General features: G+C 39.3%; 1 protein-coding gene across 9 annotated transcripts in view; it reads left to right on the top strand.

Annotated features, from left to right (window-relative positions):
• The first annotated feature begins 6 nt into the window (after nt 1–6).
• The window catches only part of PPHLN1 (periphilin 1), a 116,949-nt gene continuing 95,542 nt past the window's right edge, over nt 7–21,413 (top strand). Inside the window, exons 1-4 of one of the 9 annotated variants that reach the window (XM_087442548.1) lie at nt 71–95; nt 706–984; nt 10,251–10,293; nt 13,524–13,615. In XM_087442548.1, coding sequence (XP_087298674.1) covers nt 10,293; nt 13,524–13,615 — 93 coding nt within the window. In that variant the 5' untranslated portion in view covers nt 71–95; nt 706–984; nt 10,251–10,292. Of the gene's footprint in view, nt 96–705; nt 985–10,250; nt 10,294–13,523; nt 13,616–21,413 lie in introns of all 9 variants that reach the window. The other 8 variants (XM_004428907.3, XM_014786379.2, XM_087442549.1 and 5 more) reach the window with 8 other exon arrangements.

The raw sequence follows: 21,413 nt of genomic DNA, 5'->3' as shown, positions 1-21,413 counted from the left end.
TTGTGACGTCTCTGCGCGCGCCGGAAGTGCCGGCCTGAGAGAGCGGCGACGGGCGGACGAGTGGAGTTGCGGGTTCTCCCGGCGGGCCAGAGTCGGTGAGCGCGTTTTAGTTTTCCAGGAGGCGAAGGGGGACGGGCGCGCGGGCTGCTACACCCGGGGGGAGCGGGCGGGCGTTTTCCGTGGCGGCACCTGGAGTCTCCCGCTGCATTGGAATCGTGCAACAATTCTGCCCCTGCGGTTGAGGGTGGAGAGACGCAGTGGAGTTTGGAATAAAGGAAACTGAGTCTGAGATATAGGGTCGCTTCTCTTTAGCGCCTTAATATGCAGAAAGAGCACTAAACTAGGTAACTTCAATGACCCGAGATCAGTTGGGAAGTCAGTAAATTTACTGAATGTGCTCGACGTACCCAGTTCGGTGTTAGGCACGTTGAGAGCTACAAAAAAGTGTAAAACAGGCCTTTTTCTGGCGGATATCTCAGTCTAGTTGGGGAGACAAGGTCAACTTGAGGAGACTTGGATTCACAGAACGACTCGTCTTGAGTATTGGTATGAACACATGTTGAACTTCTTGGCACCTTTTCCCTTCCTGTAAATCTATCATGGGCACACTGCTTTTTCTCTAAGAGGCTGTAAACAGGCCCATCATTCCTACAGAAAAATCAGAAAATAATGCAAGGTAGTTTATACTTAACTTCTACCCACCAGCACACACAGACCAGGCCTCTAACCACTCCCTGGGAGCCTGCGTGTCAGCAGCCTGGAACCCAGAGCCTCTCCTGGAGCCTGCACAATCAATCCAGACTGAAGCCGATGTCTTCTAGAGAGAAGGACGTGCAATCCAGCCAGGGCGCAGCTGAATTTTGAGGGGCCTGAATCCCTCTGCGTCCACCAGGGGACCGCTGGGACTAATTCTCTTGGCAAACTTGTGGCCAGCCAAAACTACCATGCTTCACATTCCCGTTATCCTTGGTTACCGCCCAAGATGTAAGCCCCTTTGGTCTTCTATGCTACCCCCTCATCCCCTTGCTGCTTTGTGCTTCCTCTCCCTGGATTTAGGCTATCACTGCTTCTCCCTCTATTTCTTCCACATTTCACCTGCTCTCTGAAATCTCTATTCCTTGCTTAACAAACTCTTTTACATATTCAACTTCTTTACGGTAATTCTCTTTCGTCTCCTGACCCTAACTAACGCCTGGCTTTTCCCTCCAGCTCTTTCAATTGAGCCCTTTCTCAGATACCTACGTTTAAGGTTGAGTCATGGCTCTAACTATATTGAATTGATTTCGCTTCCTCAAAATACTTTTTTCTCTCCTCAGGGTCTTTGGAAAGGTTCTTTTCTCGCTCTATGGCATTTAATTTCTCTGAATCCTCCCCTACCTCTTTCTGGATAATTCTTGTACTGCTAAAGATCTCAGTTTAGCTGTCGCTTTCTCTGAGGGGTATTCCCTAATTTCCCTTAGACAGAGTTAGGTATCCTTGCCATGTGCTATTAAGTGCCCTCCTCTTCCCTCATCATGGCACTTATCATGTATCCTAATTGCTTATCTCTGCCTTTCCTACTAAGTTAGGCTATGGGGGAGGGACTGCATTTGTCTTGTTTGTTTATTTTTGTAATTCCAGTGCCTAATAGGCAGTTAGGTATCTCTTGAATGACTGCAGTTGCTGCAGGTACAGTCTCACAAGTCAGGCAGTTAGTTGCCACGTCATCTCCTGACCTTAAAATGAAAGGACTTTGGAAAGGGGTCATCTGCTACTCAGCTACAGCTGATTGTGGCCATATGAGAATATGATCTCAGTGTGGCCAGAGCATCCAGTTTTTTTCAAGAAAAGTTGGAAATACAGTTTTCTAAAGTGATATCTCCCAGTTTTTAAGTGTTTTCAATGGGATAAAATTTTATTTAAAAAAAAACCTGGACCAAACACAAGACGCCTGTGGCCAGTCAGTCACCCGTTTGGAATCTGTTTTGTGTGGTAGGGTTCAGAAATGGGCTTTATGGAGAGTGCTGGATTTTGAGTTGGGCCTTGGTGGAGGGTTGGAAGTTGAATGCGAGAATGGAAAGAGGTATTCCAGTTTGGGAAATAAGTCAGACAACTCCACGGTAATGTGTGTTCCTTTGTGGCACAGTGAGGCAGCTGGCATGACTGATCCTTTTGGAGAGAACAGAAGGTGAGGTGAGATGATAGAAGGGGGCACATGGAGGGTAGAGAAGTTTGGATTTGTTAGAGTTAATTAATAAGAAACTATTTGGATTCTCGGTCAGGGAAACTTCAGATATGAATGCTGTAGTAGCAAAGTTAATTGAGTATCCTTTTTTAAGGGTGAAATGGAGAGTAAAAGACTGGAAGGAGGCCATAATCTCCATCCAGATGTGAAATAAGATTTAGATTTGTAAATATTATACCTAGGCAAATATCTGATATTTTTGTCTACATGTATAATTTGTTACTTGATCACTTACAATGAACAATCAAGAATCTCCTACTAAGTGTTGTTAAAGAAAAAGTGAACCCAGTAAATTTAAAGATCTAATTGGCGTTATTCAGCAATTCATGAATAGGGCAGGATCCCATCTAGCAAGTAGAAGGGAACTCTGAGGAGTTGTACAACAGGAGGATTTTTATAGGCAAAAAGAGAGTGGGACAAAGAAGTGAAAAGAGTGGATTTCAGACAAGATCACCTCCCTTAAGGGAAGGCAGGGGGTCTTGTCAGGCAGATTACCTCCCTAGTGTTGATTAGGAAATTCTGGACTGATTGGTTTAAAATTTCACTCCTGGGAGAGGCTAAGTCTTGGTGGGGCTTAGCATAAGTGACTCCATTTTGAGTGTGTTTCTTTTTTTATTAGGAAGATCAGCCCTGAGCTAACATCTGATACCAATCCTCCTTTTTTTTTTTTTTACTGAGGAAGATTGGCCTGAGCTAACATCCATGCCCATCTTCCTCTACTTTATATGGGATCCCACCACAGCGTGCCTTGACAAGCAGTGTGTCGGTGCACACCCAGGATCCAAACCTGTGAACCCTGGGCCGCCGAAGCAGAGTGCATGCACTTAACTGCTTGGGCCACCAGGCCGGCCCCTGAGCATGTTTCTTTTTAACAGTATTTAATACAGTATAATGGGTCTTATAAAAAAAAAAAGTATCCTTGAGCCAGCCCTGATGGCCTAGTGGTTAAAGTTTGGCGCACTCCACTTCGGCAGCCCAGGTTCAGTTCCCAGGCGTGGAACCACACCACTCGTCTGTCAGTAGCCATGCTGTGGCGGTGGCTCACATAGAAGAACTAGAGGGACTTACAACTAGAATATACAACTATGTACTGGGGCTTTGGGGATGAAAAAAAAAAGAGGAAGATTGGCAACAGGTGTTAGCTCAGGGCAAATCCCACCCCCCACGCGCCCCCCCCCCCCCCCCGCCCCTGCCAAAAAAAGAAAGAAATTAGGGAAACCTTTAAAAGAAGTATCCTTAGAGCATTGAAAAGTCAAGTAACTTGTGAACCTAGTAGAGAATGCAGTACTTTAGAATACTAAGTTATGTGGTTCATTATGAAGCAATCAGTGGTCTCCTTTTCTCCAGTCTCTTTCTTCTTTAATCCATTTTGTATACTGCCAGGGTTAATTTTCTAGAATGACATTTTTTCCCTCACTTTATTTCTAGGCTTAAAAGCCTGCAGTGAGCTCCTCCTCTAGTTTATTTGCTTTGTTGTACCATTTACTGCCCTTAAATTTGTTCTCTTTGTCCTTGCCTGTTTCCTTTGTGAAGCAATGTGATATGATGGAAAGGGCTTGGGCTTTAAAGTCATGCAGGCCTGAGTCTGATTCCAGGCTCTGTTTGGCTCTGGGCTTTGAGCTTTTTCAGAGCCTCCATGTTTTATCTGGAATGGGAGAGGTAATATCTACTTCAGGGGAGGAAATGAAAGCTTGTTGAATACCCGTGCCGGCTTGTTTCCCACTCCTTTGCAATGCGAATCCTCTGCATTGGTCAGTTCCATCTTTCTCATGCACATTTTGTCTTCTTGAATTCTTTTCCCTTTTCTTGGATTCTCCTGTTCACTATTGTTCATCCACATTTAAGCAGTCTCTCAAGATTCTATTTAAATTTTCTTGGCTTTCTTAACTACCATCTCCTGCATTCATCTCTCCCTGAACACTGAACTATGATTAATTCTAGGTGATACTTTGCTCTATTTTGACCATTTTAATTGGCGTCATTGTTAGTTTTTTTCACAGACCTTAATTAATTATGTTCTAAAATTCCTTTTTAATTTAGTTGTCTAGAATTTTAGACATTTTCCAATAGAAATTGTATTATGTAGTTTTTAGATTCAAGTCAGCCCTTAAAAGCTTCTTGTTTCCATTTAGGATGTCAGGAGTATGTTTACCTTGCTTTGGATCAGTGGATCTCATCCTGAGATGAGTTGAGTTTAAGATTTAAAAAAGTGTCAGGGTTCCCCCACAGGCCAATTATATAGGGATTTCAGAGGACAAGGCCTAGGTGTTGGTATTTTTTAAAGCTCCTTGGATGATTCTAATGTACAGCCAGGGTTGAGAATCACTGCTTTAGGTGCTAGAGCTAAAAGATTCTCATTGGTACCTTTTGCTCAAAAATGAAGTGGCATTAGTGTCATAAGAAGTGTGACAGGAGCCATAATCTAATAGTGCTCATTGGAAGTTTTCTGGATAATTAAAAGGTACAAACTAATATTTAGATTCCCCAAAATGGTGTGTGTGATGATTGTATGAATAACGTGTTTATTTGGCCAATATTTAATAAATACCTTGACTCTGCTGAGCAACAGGAGTAAGAGAGGTACACGTGTAGTCATTGCCTTTGCAGTGGTGTTTAGTTTGGGAGGGAAGAGAGGAAGAAAAGTAAATTGAATATGATGTTATATAGTACTATTATAGCAGGGTGCTTTAAGAGGCCCAAAGAAGGAACAACTTTATTCTTTCTGGAGAATATCAGAAAAGCTGACATTTGAGCTGAATCCTGAAGGAAGAGTAGAAGGTATAGGCAGATAAGTAGAAGAAAGATATTCTAGGCAGAAGAAAAGTGTGCCAAGGTGTGATGGTGAGAAACAGTGGCACACTTGCAGAAAAGTAAGTAGTTTGATATGTGGAGGTTATGGAGACCGTTGGGGAAGTGGTAGGAGGTGAAGCTGGAAAGGTAGGAGCAAGGTCATAAATAAACCTTTTTCTTTAGGTTATGGGGAACCAGTGAGACTTTCAAATCAGGTGTCTGATCAGAATGAACACTATGGCTACAGTTTGCAGGGTGGGGAGAAGCAGGGAGCCCAGTGTTTTACTATTGGGGAGTCCAATGGCTAAATTAAGAACATCTGAACAAAGACATTGGTAGCAGGGAGAGGGAAGTGTCAACAGCTGTGCTTTATATGTTGTGGTGATAGAAATAACTGGATTTAGTGAATACTAGTTAGATATGAGAAATTTTGGGTCTTGTATGACTCAGGTTTCTGATTTGGGCCTTTGGGTACCTGGTAGTGTCATTGACCAAAGTGAGGAAGACAGGAGATGAAGCATGTTTCTGAGAAGTGTGAAGAATTGTTTTGGTGTGTTGAGTTGGAGGTGTCTGTGAGACATCCTCTTGAAAGGAGTCAAGATGGAAGTGGAGATGTGGAAATCATTTATCTAGAGGGAGTGTATTACTGACATTAATAAATTAATTCCATGAATACTGAGAATATAAGTTGTGCAAATTGTTCTAGGTGCTTAATATTAGTCAGTAAACAACATGGAAATTCCTGCTTTCATATAGTTCATATTCGTAGCAGCGAGGGACCAATAATACGCATCAAATGTAAATTATATAGTATCTTAGATGATTAGTGCTATGAGAAAAATAGCAAGATTGGGGGATCTGGTAGATAGGTGACATTAAGAAGGTGAGGTTGAAGGGTGAAGAAGTTAACCAGGCAGATGGATACCCAGAGAAAAGCATTCTAGGTGGGGAATTGCCAGTGCAAAGACCTATTGCTCATCTAAAGTATGAGGTCAAATGTGACCTTTCTATTCACTAACCATGGTTGGCTATCAAAATAGTTATTGAAAGAATACAAAGAATGAAAGGAATGAGTTTGAGGAGGAGGGAAAGCTATTTATCACCATGTGCAGCGTTACTCTATAGTCTGAGCTGCTACCATAACCAGTTTGGATGAAATGAAAGATCTTTCTCTGTCAGCTTGCCTGTGGATTCAAAGTGTGAGTGGCTTGACAGAAGAATATTGCCTGTATCTTTGTTTTCTCAATTTCCAGGCTACCCTCGCTGAGAATTCAAGTTCTCCCTATCTTCTTAGCTTTCAATTGGAGTTACCATAACAATGGTTGGGTAGCTCAATGGAGTGCTCTAAGAAAGGCTTATTTCTTTCTGGAATTAAACATACCATGATGGTATATTAAACAAACTCTCTTGTTTGAGTATGGCATAAAATAATGAGATTTTTATAATTTAGAACCAGTTATTAGCAAACTTCTAAGTGAAGCTTACATTCTCCACGCTGAATTCTAATTTGGTTCTCTGCCTAATTGTGAGGTAGAGGGTCCTTCTGTTTTCCAGTTGTATTCTTCAGTTTTCATATCAGAGAACTTTACTGGAGTACTTCTGAGACTCCACTGGTGGGAAGAAATTAGTGAAATGATGATGCCTGTAAGTAACATGATCATTTCACTGGGAATCAGAGCACCTTTGTTTAAATTTAGCTGATTGGCTTCTGGTTGCGGGATGGGTCAATTTCCTACATCTGGATATTGTCATAAACAACATGTGCTGCTAATCAGAAAGTTGCTGTGCTCATCAGCTGTTTTAAAATCCTTTGAAAATTACAAGGTGTTATTTGAATTTAAGGTGATATTAGAATATTCTCTGCCCTAGTTACCCTACAGTACTTTTCATTATCATCTCCTCTAATACCTTTTCCCTTTCCTGTTGTCTTAATTCAAGATCCAGCTTAAGACCCATTTCTTTACAGCCCAATATTCTTTCTTTTCTTTTGTACTTAATCATCAGTCTGTCTTCAGTTTTGTTTTACTAACAGTACAAGGTTGCATATGGAGTCTTCTGTTTATTTTCCTGCCTTCCCCAATTATATAGATTTTTTTTTTATAATTTATTTATTTATTTTTTCCCCGAAAGTCCCAGTAGATAGTTGTATGTCATAGCTGCACATCCTTCTAGTTGCTGTATGTGGGACGCAGCCTCAGCATGGCCGGAGAAGCGGTGTGTCGGTGAGCGCCCGGGATCCGAACCCGGGCCGCCAGCAGCGGAGCGTGCGCACTTAACCGCTAAGCCACGGGGCCGGCCCTATATCGATTTTTTAAGGATGAAAGAAGTTTAATAATTTGACATGGGCCTCACCAGTGCTGTTTGATTTTGTGGGGTGTTTCGTACTAGTGGGTGCTAATTATTTTGCTACATCAAGCTCTATTCAAAATAATTTTACCATTATATTGTGTTCTTTTATATTCTTTATTCTGAAAATATATAGTAATTTAGATAACAAAGCATTATATTTTTATATTGCTGTTTTGTAAAAGCAGTATAGGTATGGTAAGAGTACATTTAAAAACTAAATACCTGCAGGTTCTGTAAAGATAGTAATATTTTAGTATACTCACCAGTAAGGTATAACTTAAAAAATGAAATAATTGATCACTGTATTATAGACACTTAAGCAATTTAACTATTTGTAAAGGAAACTAATTTCCTTTTATAAAAATTTTCACTATATGTACAGTAATTAAAATTTTTAAGATCTTTAAAAATTGTCAACTTTTTAAGGTAAAGAGAATTTATTTACTTTATTTACTAAACATTTTTATCTGAAACTGTGATTTCTATAGCTTCCTGTAAGATGACTACTCCATTGGGGCATGGAGTCAGGTATGGAGTCAAGTATGCAAAACTGTTACAGGATTAACTGTAGGAGTTGAAATTGTGGTAACAGTAGTGCAGTGTCTAGCTGTTTCATTGATGCAGTTTGTTTCCAGTAGAAATTAAGTTGAATAGATTGATGCCCTGCAGAAGTGATTGTTACATTCAGCAAATTCAGTTGGGAGTTTGTTGCCAGATAAATTCATGTTTCCTTTTTAAAATTTTTTTATTGTGGTAAAATATACATAAAATTTACCATTTTAACCATTTTTTTTTTTTAAAGATTTTATTTATTCATTTTTTCCCCGCAAAGCCCCAGTAGATAGTTGTATGTCATAGGTTCACATCCTTCTAGTTGCTGTACATGGGACTCGGCCTCGGGTTGGACGGAGAAGTGGTGCCTCGGGGCGCGCCCGGGATCCGAACCCGGGCCGCCAGCATCACAGCGCATGCACTTAACCGCCAAGCCACGGAGCCGGCCCGCATTTTAACCATTTTTAAGTGTGCAAATTCAATGATAGTAAGTACATTCACGGTGTTGTGCTACCATCACCACCATCCAACACTTTTCATCTTCCCAAACTGAAACAACATACCCATTAAATGATAACTCCCTGTCAGATAAATTTACTTTTACTTAGGTTTTTTTCTGCTTCCATTTGTTGAAGTATTTCTGGGTTTAGCTCTTTGATTCATTTGTTCATATTTAGCTCTTCCACAAATGAATTTAGTTTGTCTCTTGCCTCTTGATGATGTATATTCTAGATAATCCTATTTTGAATTCCTACATGATTATATTTCTATTTTTTGCCTTGTTCTAGCTGCTTTGTTTCCAATGGTTAGGTTTTCATCAAAGTTATATACTTTTACTTTTTTTTTTTTTAGCTTCTATAGATTGTGAATTGATTAATTAAAGTAGAAATACTTGGAGGTAATTGAATAAAATTCTGTTATTCTTCTCCCAAACTGCCAGGCTGAAAAAGGCAACTTGGTCAGGACTGACCTATAAATTTAAGACTATAAATACAGTCTTATTTCTGCGCTCAGCTAGTGAGACACTTCACAAAATCTCTGTGCATCAGTTAGGTGAGCCTAATCTTTCCAGTAGAGCCACTCATCTGTCCTTTGCATTTCATGTGAAGTGTAGGTAGAGCTACTGACTTGAGTAGATTTAGATGCACTTTTTTTTTTAAGGTAAGAATATGTCATATATTTACAGTTTTCATCATGGATTGCACATTGCCCGTTTTTTTCCATTTTACCTAAGCTTGTTCAGTGAACTTTATTTTGGGAGGAAGTCATTAAAATGTTCTCCATCAAATTTTTACCTAATAAATTTAATATTCTTTGACGAGTTGATGATTGTTGCCTTGATTTTGGGATTACTTTTTTTTTTAATAATTTTATTTATTTATTTTTCCCCCAAAGCCCCAGTAGATAGTTGTATGTCATAGTTGCACATCCTTCTAGTTGCTGTATGTGGGACACGGCCTCAGCGTGGCCGGAGAAGCGGTATGTCGGTGCGTGCCCGGGATCCAACCCCCGCGGCCAGCAGCGGAGCGCACGCACTTAACCGCTAAGCCACGGGGCCGACCCGGGATTACTTTTTTTTTTTTTTTGTGAGGGAGATCAGCCCTGAGCTAACATCCGTGCTAATCCTCCTCTTTTTGCTGAGGAAGACCGGCTCTGAGCTATCATCTATTGCCAATCCTCCTCCTTTTTTTCTTCCCCAAAGCCCCAGTAGATAGTTGTATGTCATAGTTGCACATCCTTCTAGTTGCTGTATGTGGGATGTGGCCTCAGGGTGGCCGGAGAAGCGGTGCGCTTCTCTTCGGCGGGATCCGAACCCGGGCCCGCCAATGGCGGAGCGCGTGCATTTAACCACTAAGCCACCGGGCCAGCCCCCTGGGGATTACTTTTAAACATGGAATCATTTATTGTCAATTTAAAACCGTAGGGATTTCCAGACTGAGGATGCCAGAGTTTGTTTTTTTTTTTTAAATATGTGAGCTATTTTAAAGCTGGTGTTCTTAATATTCTAGATTAAAATGACCTTCAACATCTAGTGCAGTCCTTTCAGAGATGAAGATAAGAGATGCCTTGCCCAGCTCTCAGCTGGCAAAATTAGGACTAGAATTCTCATAACAAAATTTTGTTGTTCTTATGAAACTTGGGTGGCCTCTGGTGGTCAAAATAATATCTTCTGTTTTTGGTGGTGAGTTTGAAGGGAGTTTGGCATATTAATGCTCATCATTTTTTATTTTGAGAGTTTTATTTATACAGATATTGAGGGTTTAATTATCTTTCTCCATTGGTTGGTTTATACAGACACAAATCCTTATGTCTGTATTTTTCCCCCCTCCTGCAGGAGATTGTTGAAAACTTTAAATTTGATTCCTGAAAGGACTCAAGTAAGTAGTATAGTAGTTACTCTTACGTTTTTTTGTGAGAAGCCAGTAAATTTCAATATTTTAGTGTTATATCTAGTTAAGAAACTATATAGTATTTCTATAGAACTCTTGTAATTTATTTTTTCTCAGTAATTAACAAAATCTTATTTTTACTTATGTTCTACTTTAACTTATTAGTTTATATTCATAATTTTTGCCATTACTTGCCATGTTATGCTTATTGGATGATTTTCAGGACCTTTAAAAACAGTTGTTTATTTTTATAATAGATAATAGGATATATAAAACATTATGCAGTGAAAATATACTCTTATACTCCAGCCTCCCAGTTCTTCCCAGAGGCAGGCCCTGGTACATGCTTTTGCTTATACTCCCAGTAGTCTGTGCATATGTGTATATATTCATATCCTGCTTTTTTATTTTCCAAAATGGCAGCATATTCTACATATTAATCTGCCCTTTACTGTTTTTTACTTAGCAATGCGTCTTGGCAATCTTTCTCTGTTGTTATATATGGGCTTACTTTTTTTTGAAATGGTTTGAGTAATATTTCTTTATATGAATGTACGCACTTATTTAATCTGTACCCTTGTGATGGACATTTTAGATTGCTTTCAATCTTTGCTGTGCACATGTGCGAATATACATAGAAGTAGAATTACCGGGTTAAACATATGTGCATTTAACATTTTTCTTTTTTTTGTGAGGAAGATTAGCCCTGAACTAACATCCACGCCCATCCGCCTCTACTTTATATGAGACGCCTGCCACAGCGTGGCTTGACAAGTGGTGCGTCAGTCTGCGCCCGGGATCCCAACCTGCAAACCCAGGGCTGCTGAAGCTGAGCGCGCGAACTTAACCACTACACCACTGGGCCGGCCCCTCATTTAACGTTTTTAATAGATGTTGCCAAATTGTTCCCAGACTGTAGCAAATGATACTTTGTTCATCAATGTATGAGAGCGTTGCTCTCCTTACTCTTATCAAAGCAGTTTGATTTTTGCAGAGCTTTGTGTGAAAATTAATACTCTATTATACTTTTAGTTTTTACCTTCTTTATTTTGAAGAAAGTTGAGCATCTTTTCAGCAGATTGAGCCATTGTATTTCCTTTTTTCTCAACTGTCTTCATATGTCCATTTTTCTTTTGGGTTGTTCATTTTTTCCTGTGATTTGATTTCAATTTGTTGCTGTTACTATTTCTCTGTACTGTATCTTAAGTAGAATTAAATCTAACTCATTCTTTAGACTGAAACCTTTGGTGGGTTCAGTAAAGGTAGGAGAGGAGGAGTAATGTTGATAATTTCTTTTCCTTTCAAGCTTCCGTCAATTCTTATACCTAAAAGACTGGTTACTTTGAAATAACATTGTTAATGATGTCTGATTGTAGACTTAGAATTCATGTTGATTTATGCATAATGTTAAAAGCTAGTTTGTGACTTAAATTAATATTTCTCTAGGCATCTTTGGTTAGTTCCTTTTATTGTTTTTTTTTTTGTGTTAGAGAATATCATAGGCTTGTTTTTACGGGGAAGATTAAGATTGCTTGTACTAAGATAGTGTCAAAAACTATTGCTCTTTTCTTCTAGCCTTTATTTTTTCTTTAGCTTAAACCAGCCTAAACTGTTAGTTTCTATGCTGCCAAAATGGGATGTCCATCCACGTTTCCCTCTTAGTATTGCATCATAAAGAGCCACCAAAAATCTTTTGACATATATCTTCTCTGAAATATCTTTCTGCTTCACAGATCTGTGGACTATGCATCTGCGCTTAGTGCCCTATTTTCTGTGTACTAAAAGGCCCTAACTCAGTACCTGTCCCATTTTCACTTCTTGCTCATGATCATCCTCCTGCACTTCAGGATGGTTCACAGTTCTTGGCTCAGAACCTGCTCCATGATTACTTCACTCTCTTCTGGTTCTGCCCTGTTATCCATTTGTCATTTACTCCAGGGATCAGGCCTACTGCCTGTGGGCTACCTGCCTGTTTTTGTAAATAATATTTTATTGGAACGTGGCCACGCTCGTATATTTATATATATTACCCATGGCTGCTCTTATACTGTAACAGCAGAATTGAGTAGTTGTCACAAAGACCTGTGACCTACAAGGCCAAAAATATTTGTCCGGTTCTTTATAAAACAGTTAGCCAACCTTTGATCTGCTGTACCACTATTTCATATAAATGACCTTTGGGCTGTTTCCTGCACCCTATTCTCATCTTCTCTCTCGTTTGCCTTGCTTATCTTGTCTTCTGCCTGTTCACAGACTCTTTCCATCTGGACTCTGTAATGCAGTGCATTATCACTCTACCCAGAATATGGTGGCTCTCAGTCAAAATAGGAAGCCTCTCTGCATCTCAAACATGAAAACTGCTGACAGAACTTTTAATTTCAAATTTTGTGAGAGTGTCTTTGCATTAAAATAAATTTATAGCATTAAAAATAAAATCAAGAGTGGTTTGTTTCAGGGTTTGTTGAGTGTGTTTTTACAAGATTGCATAACATTTTTTTCAGTTAAAACCACTTCATTGAGGGACCGGCCTGGTGGTGCAAGCAGTTAAGCATGCACACTCTGCTGCCGTGGCCGGGGGTTCGAAGGTTCGGATCCCGGGCACGCACCGACGCACTGCTTGTCAAGCCATGCTGTGGCGGCATCCCATATAAAGTAGAGGAAGATGGGCACGGATGTTAGCTCAGGGCCAATCTTCCTCAGCTCAGGGCTGATCTTCTTCACAAAAAAGAAAAAAAAAACCACTTCATTGAACATATAGAGAGAAGATGTAAGCTCTGAGAATGTAGAAAAGCAAAAAAGTAATGTTATATAAACCATCCACCAGGAGATAGGAGTAGCATTGCTGATCAGCCTTTTCAACTATTCATTAAAATGAATATTTTTTTATTTCTACTATATGAGAATGAAGAAATGTTTGTGGTCTTATGGCTCTTCCTGCCACAATTGATGGGAACAAGCTCTTTGAAGCTCTAAATAGCTTTGGAAATAGAAGGAAGGTGGGGCTTTCTATTATATTTTTTTAAAAAGAAAATTTCAAAATTGTTTGGATGGATTGCTTTAATCATTCTTTTTCACTTTTGGTCACTTACATTTTTTTTCCTTAAATATCTCTGGAAAATATTTGTGTTGGAAAGTAATCATTTACTCCTTCCTTATCTGCTCTGTTACTGCTTAATACATAAAAACCGTAATTCTTCGGTTTCTTTTTTCTTCTTTAGTGGCTTATAGAAGAAATGAAATGTGGTCTGAGGGACGGTATGACTATGAAAGACTTCCAAGAGAACGAGTACCTCCTCGAAGCCACCCCAGTGTAAGTTGCTCCTGCATGTAGAATAATTCAAAACCTAGGGTCTAAGTGAATTTGGTACACCAAAGCTAGGCCTCTTAAAATCTTCAGGTGCCAAAAATTTACCAGTCTATGTTGAAATATAGATAGACCAAGTGTATTTTTAAAAGTTAAAAGTTTAAAAATAAAAGGCAACATTTTATTTATGTAGAAAATCTATATTTTATATTTCTTGTTTAAATTTCTAAAATGGAGAGTTTATATTGAATTTAATCTATAAAGAAAACTTGAGGTTTGATAAAGGCCAGACCCTCAGTTAACAAAGATGTGTTTGAGCACCTACTCACCTATTTTTCTGTATTCCTACAAATGTTTGCAAATTGGATATATGAAATTCTAAAGGGCGGCTCAGGGGCAGGCAGGCAGCTTCTGGTATGCTGTCCTACCACTTGTCTCTTTGTTGCTCTGGGAATTGGGAATTTTGAACCAGGCCTTTTGTGTTCTCAAGGAGCTTGCTGTTTTGCTCATTATTATATTCCCAGCACCATATCTAGTACCTGGCACATAGGAGGAGCTCAGTGTTTATTGAATGAATGTATGAACTCTTGCCCCAAAATCCTATGTAGAGACCTAAGGGATGGTTTGGGGAAGGTCAAGAAGTCGTCAGTCTTGGGCTGGCCCCGTGGCTTAGTGGTTAAGTGCGCGCACTCCGCTGCTGGCGGCCCGGGTTTGGATCCCGGGCGCGCACCAACGCACCGCTTCTCCGGCCATGCTGAGGCGGCATCCCACATATAGCAACTAGAAGGATGTGCAACCATGACATACAACTATCTACTGGGGCTTTGGGGGAAAAAATAAATAAATAAAAATTAAAAAAAAAAAAAGAAGTCGTCAGTCTTAAACTTTTGCATAGGCCCATTCCAAGCACCAGGGGATTGGGCTCGTGGTGATGGTATGTGGATATATTATGGATTCATTATACACCATCAAAGGGCACAAATACTTGTTTGTATGTTAGTTGTTTTTTACTTACATATTTCAAGTAAATCCTACAACCCATTTAGATGGGTGATGTCATCTTCAGGGTTGTCATTTGGCTTTGGTTACAGCTTAGGTTGGGGCTGATCTAAAATGATTTAACATGGAAAAAATGAAGAGGCCTACCATATTTCAGAATGAGCAAGCCAAATTAATACTGTATGTCATTTCTTGCCAGGTTAATTTATAGACTTTATGTTCTAATCAAAATTTCAATTTTTAAATTTTTTTCAACTTGATAAAATTATTTTATAGTTACCTAGAACAACAAACAAGTGATACAGATAAACATGATGTAGGTCTAATACAGGGATGGGAAAAGGGGTGACTTTTTTTTTTTTCCTGAGGAAGATTAGTCCTGAGCTAACATCTGTTGCCCATCTTCCTGTTTTTTGCTGAGGAAGATTGGCCCTGAGCTAACATCTATGCCTATTTTCCTCTATTTTATACATGGGACACCTGCCACAGTGTGGCCTGATGAGTGGTATGTAGGTCCACGCCCAGGATCCGAACCTGTGAACCCCAGGCCGACAAAAGCAGAGCGCGTGGACCCAACCACTATGCCACCAGGCCGGCCCTGGGATGACTTTTTTTTTTTTAAGCAGTTCACCCTACTTTTATTCTGGCCATTATTGCTATTTAGTCCCTGCTACTCAAGGGTGGTCTGCAGACGGGCAGCAGGACATTGCCTGGAAGCTTGCTAAGAATAAGCGTGAATAGGAAGCTTTTATGTCCACATGATTAATAACAGAACATTGGTATTAATCCTGGACAATTTCTTCTAAATGCTCCATGGCACCAGCCTCCCAAGAGCCTCTGGCTTCTCCGCTGGCAGAGGAAGTCAGGGGTCGCCTCTGCTGGTCGATGCTTCCTATCGCCTGGTGGTCCCTGATGAGGGTGCTGGTGAACTCTAACAGCTGGGGACAGAGGTCAGTTGCGCCCTGGCTGGTGACTCCTCGGCTCATCTTCCCAGACGAAAAGGGATGACTTTTTAAAAAAAATTATTTTGTAGGACCCCCACCTGCCCAAGGATATATCCCATTGGGAATTTGTATTTCAAAGATGCCTAAAAGAATTTCCCGTGTGGTTATGCCACCAACTGGATATATAGTTGGGTTTGTGTTTGTTTTCAATTTTGAGGGATTGCCTTTTTTTTCTTTTCTAGTTAGGTTTTTTTTTAATGTAACACATTTACATGGCTCCAAATTGTAATATAAGGTATATTCAGAGAGGAGATGACTTACTTTATTTTTTTTTTTTATGATTTTTATTTATTTATTTTTTTCCCCCAAAGCCCCAGTAGATAGTTGTATGTCATAGCTGCACATCCTTCTTAGTTGCTGTATGTGGGACACGGCCTCAGCATGGCCGGAGAAGCGGTGCGTTGGTGCGCCCCCGGGATCCGAACCCGGGCAGCCAGCAGTGGAGTGCGTGCACTTAACTGCTAAGCCACGGGGCCGGCCCAAGAGATGACTTACTTTAAATGGTAATTTATTGTAATTTTACATTTAACTAGTACCTGCTTACTATAAGTGAGGAGTTTTGTATATAAACTTCCTAATCTTCGAAACAATTCTCAGTGGTGAATAGTATAACATTTATAGAACCTAGTAGAATGTTTTAGAAGCCATAAAATGTAGGCAGGTGTTTATATAGAGAAACGTAATTTCAGACAACAATGGGAAATACTCATGATAAATCATGGAAAAAGTTATGCTATAAAACCTTTATTACACCATTTTGCATTATGTATGCATGGTATTATATCATAGAACATACTGCAGTGGAGGTTGGCTTAAAGAACTGTTAAGACTGGAAGCAGGGAGACCTGCCAGGAGGCTATTGCTAGGCAAGAGAGCTGGTTTAAACAAGCTGGAGAAGAGTGAGTTTTAAGATGGGGATAATCAGTTATATTAGTGTCATAAAGACCAATAAGAAGGACCCTCCAGATCTCTAGTTAGGTCATTGTTTGCGTGAGAATGGGTTTGAGAAAGTTCATATCTAATAGCCTTTGTTTTTCCCTGAAGTAAGAGGTGGCAAGAACATCTACTGAAAGTTGAGGAGGTGGAGGGAGGCTTGAGGCCAGCACTGAAGTTTTGGAGTAGCCATTTAGGTATCTCCTGACCAGAGATGTTTAAAAAGACTTGCTGAGGGCCAGTAAGCTTGTGCACTGTACATTTTATCAGGACACCAGTCTGCGGGATTGTGTGCTTTATTACCTAAGTAGCCCAGTTTAGGAGTGGAGAAAGCAAGTTGTTCTTTTGACTTAAGATTGCAAGATGAATGGTGGACCGAGGGAGGTAAAGATATTGAAGGTTCTGACCAGAGAATTATTGGGGTAATATATTACGTGATGTGGACTGTTTAAGAAAGGGAGTAAGGCTGTGAGAGGGACAGTGGATTGAAAGAAGTGAGGGGTTGAGGGATAGGTAAGGCCTAGTGAGATTGAAGATCAGGGTATTGCAGAAAGATAGGCAATGGGTATTTTGGAGGGTAGAGTTGCCAAGATGGAACAGTTCTGAGTGATTAAAGTCCAGTATCTGGTGGTAGGAAAAGAGGGTGGGTGAAGGTTATTGGAGTTGACATCAAAAAAACTTGGAGGCTAGATTTTTGGATCAATGATTTAGATTAGAGGCTCTCAATCTTTGCCATACATTAAAAGCACCTAGAGAGCTCTTAAATACCAATGTATGAGCTTCATCCCAGATAATTAAGTCATAATCTCTGTGGGTAGGATCTGGACATCAGTGTTGTTTAAAAATTCATCAGGTGATTCTTATATGCAGAGGTAAGAAATACAGATTGTAGACAAAACACTGAAGTCGCTGATGATGACAAGTGTTGGGGTAAAGATGACAGGTGATAAAAATCCTCAGTGCAGGAGGATATTGTAGTAAAATCTAAACAAACTCAGATATTTTCATTTTATACCATTTGTGTGTGTGTAAATGTGTGAGAGAGGCTCTTTTCCTTTTTAAGATAATTTCATCAGTGGTAAACAGATAGAGAGAGAATGTTTATTACCACAATTGCCCTTAAAATCAGCCTAGATGTACTCAATCGTCTCTAACAGCCTAAAGGTAAACCTCACTTTCTTAAATTCTCTGGCTACTTGGTTCCTCCTAGAAGGGGCGGAGCCTACTTTGCTTTTCTTCTTTTGAGAGCACAGATTATCCCCAGACCTTGTACAGGTTCATTCCTTTCCTTTTTCTTCTTTTAATTCCATTACATTGGTCTCTCTGTCCCCCAGTCAACCTCTCCTAGTTTGTAAATCCTTCTGTATTCCCACATCCTCCCTTCTCAAGACTCAAATACATTTTTTCTGGTGAACTTGGCCTTATTTTGGTTAGTAATTTAAAGTCTTTCCTTCCCCTCAGTATATTATGTCCTTTTAATGGCTCTTGTTAATTATCCCTTTGCCTTCTATGTTACACCTACATTGTAGTTAAATAAAGCGTAGGTTCTTAACCTCTTTTGTGCCCTGGATCCCTTTAGCGGTCTGGTGAAGCCTATGGCTCTCTTCTCAGAATAGCATTTTTTTTTAAACTATAAAATATACAGAATTTAAAGAGACCAGTTATATTTGAATATAATTATCAAACTATTAAAAACCAAATTTGTGATGTAGTAATATATAGTATTTTAGTAGGTCATTAAATATTAAGAGCTAGAGGTGGGGGTTTCATTGCTATATTTTCAAAGTAGTGATGAGTGTAAATGATATTTTGAGATATCTACAGCAGCTGTGACATGATATAAAAATATCTGTGATTTCTGTTAGTGATGAAGCCACAGATACCGCTATTGCTATTGTGTTGTTTGTTGCCTACATTTAGGTGAAAAAGTGATTTTATATTCATTTCACTTTTTATGGACCCACTGAATCCTTGGATTAACGTGTTTGATAAGTGACACTAGAACCAGAAATGTAAATCAATAAAATTCTAATTTCTGACTTTGGATCTAATAAAAACACAGCTTGTTAAAAGTTTTAAAATATTTGCTTTACAAAGCAGAGATTGTCTGATGTTATTTAAAAAACTATATTGGTATATCGTATTGACATGTTCAAGAATGGTCACAAGCAGCATTATTCATAAGAGCTCCATACTGGCAACAATCCGAATGTCTAACAGTAGAGTGAATAAATTAATTGTGCAATTATACAGCAATGAGAATGAATGGACAGCTGCGAAATGCAGCAACATGTATGAACCTCACAAACAATACTGAAAGAAAGAAGCAAGGCACAAGAGTATATTCTGTATGTTTCCTTTTATATAAAGTTTCAAAACATGCATTCGTTAATGGAACAGAAAAAGAAGGCAGGTAGAAGCAGACGGGACGGCTTCAGGCTCAGCTATATTACAACAGCCAGAACATAAGCTGCTAGTGTTTTGATCCTAATTTCCAAACTTTACAAACTTTACGCCCGGGATCCAAACACGCACTGACGCACCACTTGTCAAGCCATGCTGTGGTGGCGTCCCATATAAAGTAGAGGAAGATGGGCACAGATGTTAGCCCAGGGCCAGTCTTCCTCAGCAAAAAGAGCAAGATTGGCAACAGATGTTAGCTCAGGGCTTATCTTCCTCACAAAAAGTAAATAAATAAAAAAGGGCCTTATAGACATCTAGAAGTGTGGATAGTCTGTGATAACCAATTTCCTCCCAATAGAGGAATATTTCTGCATACATACAGATTCTCTGTAGTGTACCTCTTTGGGCTTTAGTCTCCTACCTATCTACCCAAGTTTAAGACCAAATAAAAATTTATGCAAAAGCACCTTATAAAAGTAACTCCTTACTGATAACAGAAGTAATTTTAAAAGTGTTAAAATAGGGGCCGGCCCAGTGGCACAGCGGTTAAGTTTGTGCGTTCTGCTTCGGCGGCTGGGGGTTCACTGGTTTGGATCCTGGGCAAGGATCTACTCACTGCTTATCAAGCCATGCTGAGGCAGCACCCCACATGGAAGAATTAGAAGGACCTACAACTAGGATATACAACTATGTACTGGGGGCTTTGGGGAGAAAAAAGAAAAAAAGAGGAGGATTGGCAACAGATGTTAGCTCAGGGCCAATCTTCCTCAAAAAAAAAAAAAGTTAAAATAACAATTGGTAAATTTTGTCAAGTTGTACATTGAGGATAAGCTTTCCAATACTCAAATTTAATTTAATTTAATATCCACAACAAGATGTATGTATCCAATTGCCTTTCCAGGTTTATCAAAGCCAGGATATCAAAGCTATCACAAAATAGTTGCTTTTATTAATGAGGTCATACTAGTGTAGTAGGTACCTTCTCAAGTACCCCCTTCATGTCATCCTTTATATCATATTCAATAGTTCCTCAAATGCATTTCTGTTGTAGCAGAATTGGGAGTGAATGAGGCAAAGGGAGAAGTAAGAAAAAAACAGAAATGCAGTAAAATTGCTTTTCTATTAGAAAACAGAACCAAAAAATAAAACATTACCTTTCTCTATCCCAAGAACTAATGATAGCGGGTTCTCACTTTTTAAAGGATTAACTGAAGTTTCATATTTAGAAAAAAATAATATTCTGCCTTCTCAAAATTTTAAATCAAGTTTTTATTGAGGTATGACATACATACAAAAAAAGTGTACAAATCATAAACTTACTCCTGGATAGATTTTCACAAGTTAATCACTCTGTGTAATTATCACCCAGATCAAGAAACTGAACATTCCTAGCTCGGCAAAAGCCTTCCTTTCTTCTCTCCCAGTACATAGTTGTATATCCTAGTTCTAGGTCCTTCTAGTTCTTTCATGGGGGGCACTGCCTCAGCATGGCTCCATGAGCAGTGAGTAGATCCGTGCCCAGGATCCAAACCAGTGAACCCCCAGCCGCCGAAGCAGAACGCACAAACTTAACTGCTGTGCCACTGGGCCGGCCCCTACTTTAACACTTTTAAAATTACTTCTGTTATCAGTAAGGAGTTACTTTTATAAGGTGCTTTTGCATAAATTTTTATTTGGTCTTAAACTTGGGTAGATAGGTAGGAGACTAAAGCCCAAAGAGGTACACTACAGAGAATCTGTATGTACGCAGAAATATTCCTCTATTGGGAGGAAATTGGTTATCACAGACTATCTACATTTAGTTTCTAGATGTCTATAAGGCCCTTCTTTATTTATTTTTTGTGAGGAAGATAAACCCTGAGCTAACATCTGTTGCCAATCTTGCTCTTTTTGCTGAGGGAGATTGGCCCTGGGCTAACATCTGTGCCCATCTTCCTCTACTTTATATGGGACGCCACCACAGCATGGCTTGACAAGTGGTGCGTCAGTGCGTGTTTGGATCCCGGGTGTAAAGTTTGGAAATTAGGATCAAAACACTAGCAGCTTATGTTCTGGCTGTTGTAATATAGCTGGGCCTGAAGCCGTCCTGTCTGCTTCTACCTGCCTTCTTTTTCTGTTCCATTAACGAATACACAGTAAGTAAAAGATCTTCTAATCTTGGTCACAGTGAGAATTGTAAAGATTGAGGGTAGAGATGTCAAGAACAGCAACACTTTAATCTTTTAAATTTTTCTATCACATTCAGTTAAATGGATTACATAATTAGGTTTTAGAATTTAGTAGTTATATAACTACTAAATACAATGTTTATTTCCTTGGGTAGTTGAATATATAAATACAATGTTTATTTCCTTGGGATAGTAGAATGTTTCTACAATTCTTGTCATTAGTTTTTTCTCTTTCCTAGAGAGTTTAGCCAATCAAAAATAAATTCTTTAGTGAATTTAGAACATGATTTATTTTAA

The sequence above is a fragment of the Ceratotherium simum genome, chromosome 17 (assembly GCF_057802395.1).
Source record: "Ceratotherium simum simum isolate JZ-2026a chromosome 17, ASM5780239v1, whole genome shotgun sequence".
NCBI classification, from domain to species: domain Eukaryota; kingdom Metazoa; phylum Chordata; class Mammalia; order Perissodactyla; family Rhinocerotidae; genus Ceratotherium; species Ceratotherium simum.
This window is presented reverse-complemented; position numbering and strand designations above follow the sequence as displayed.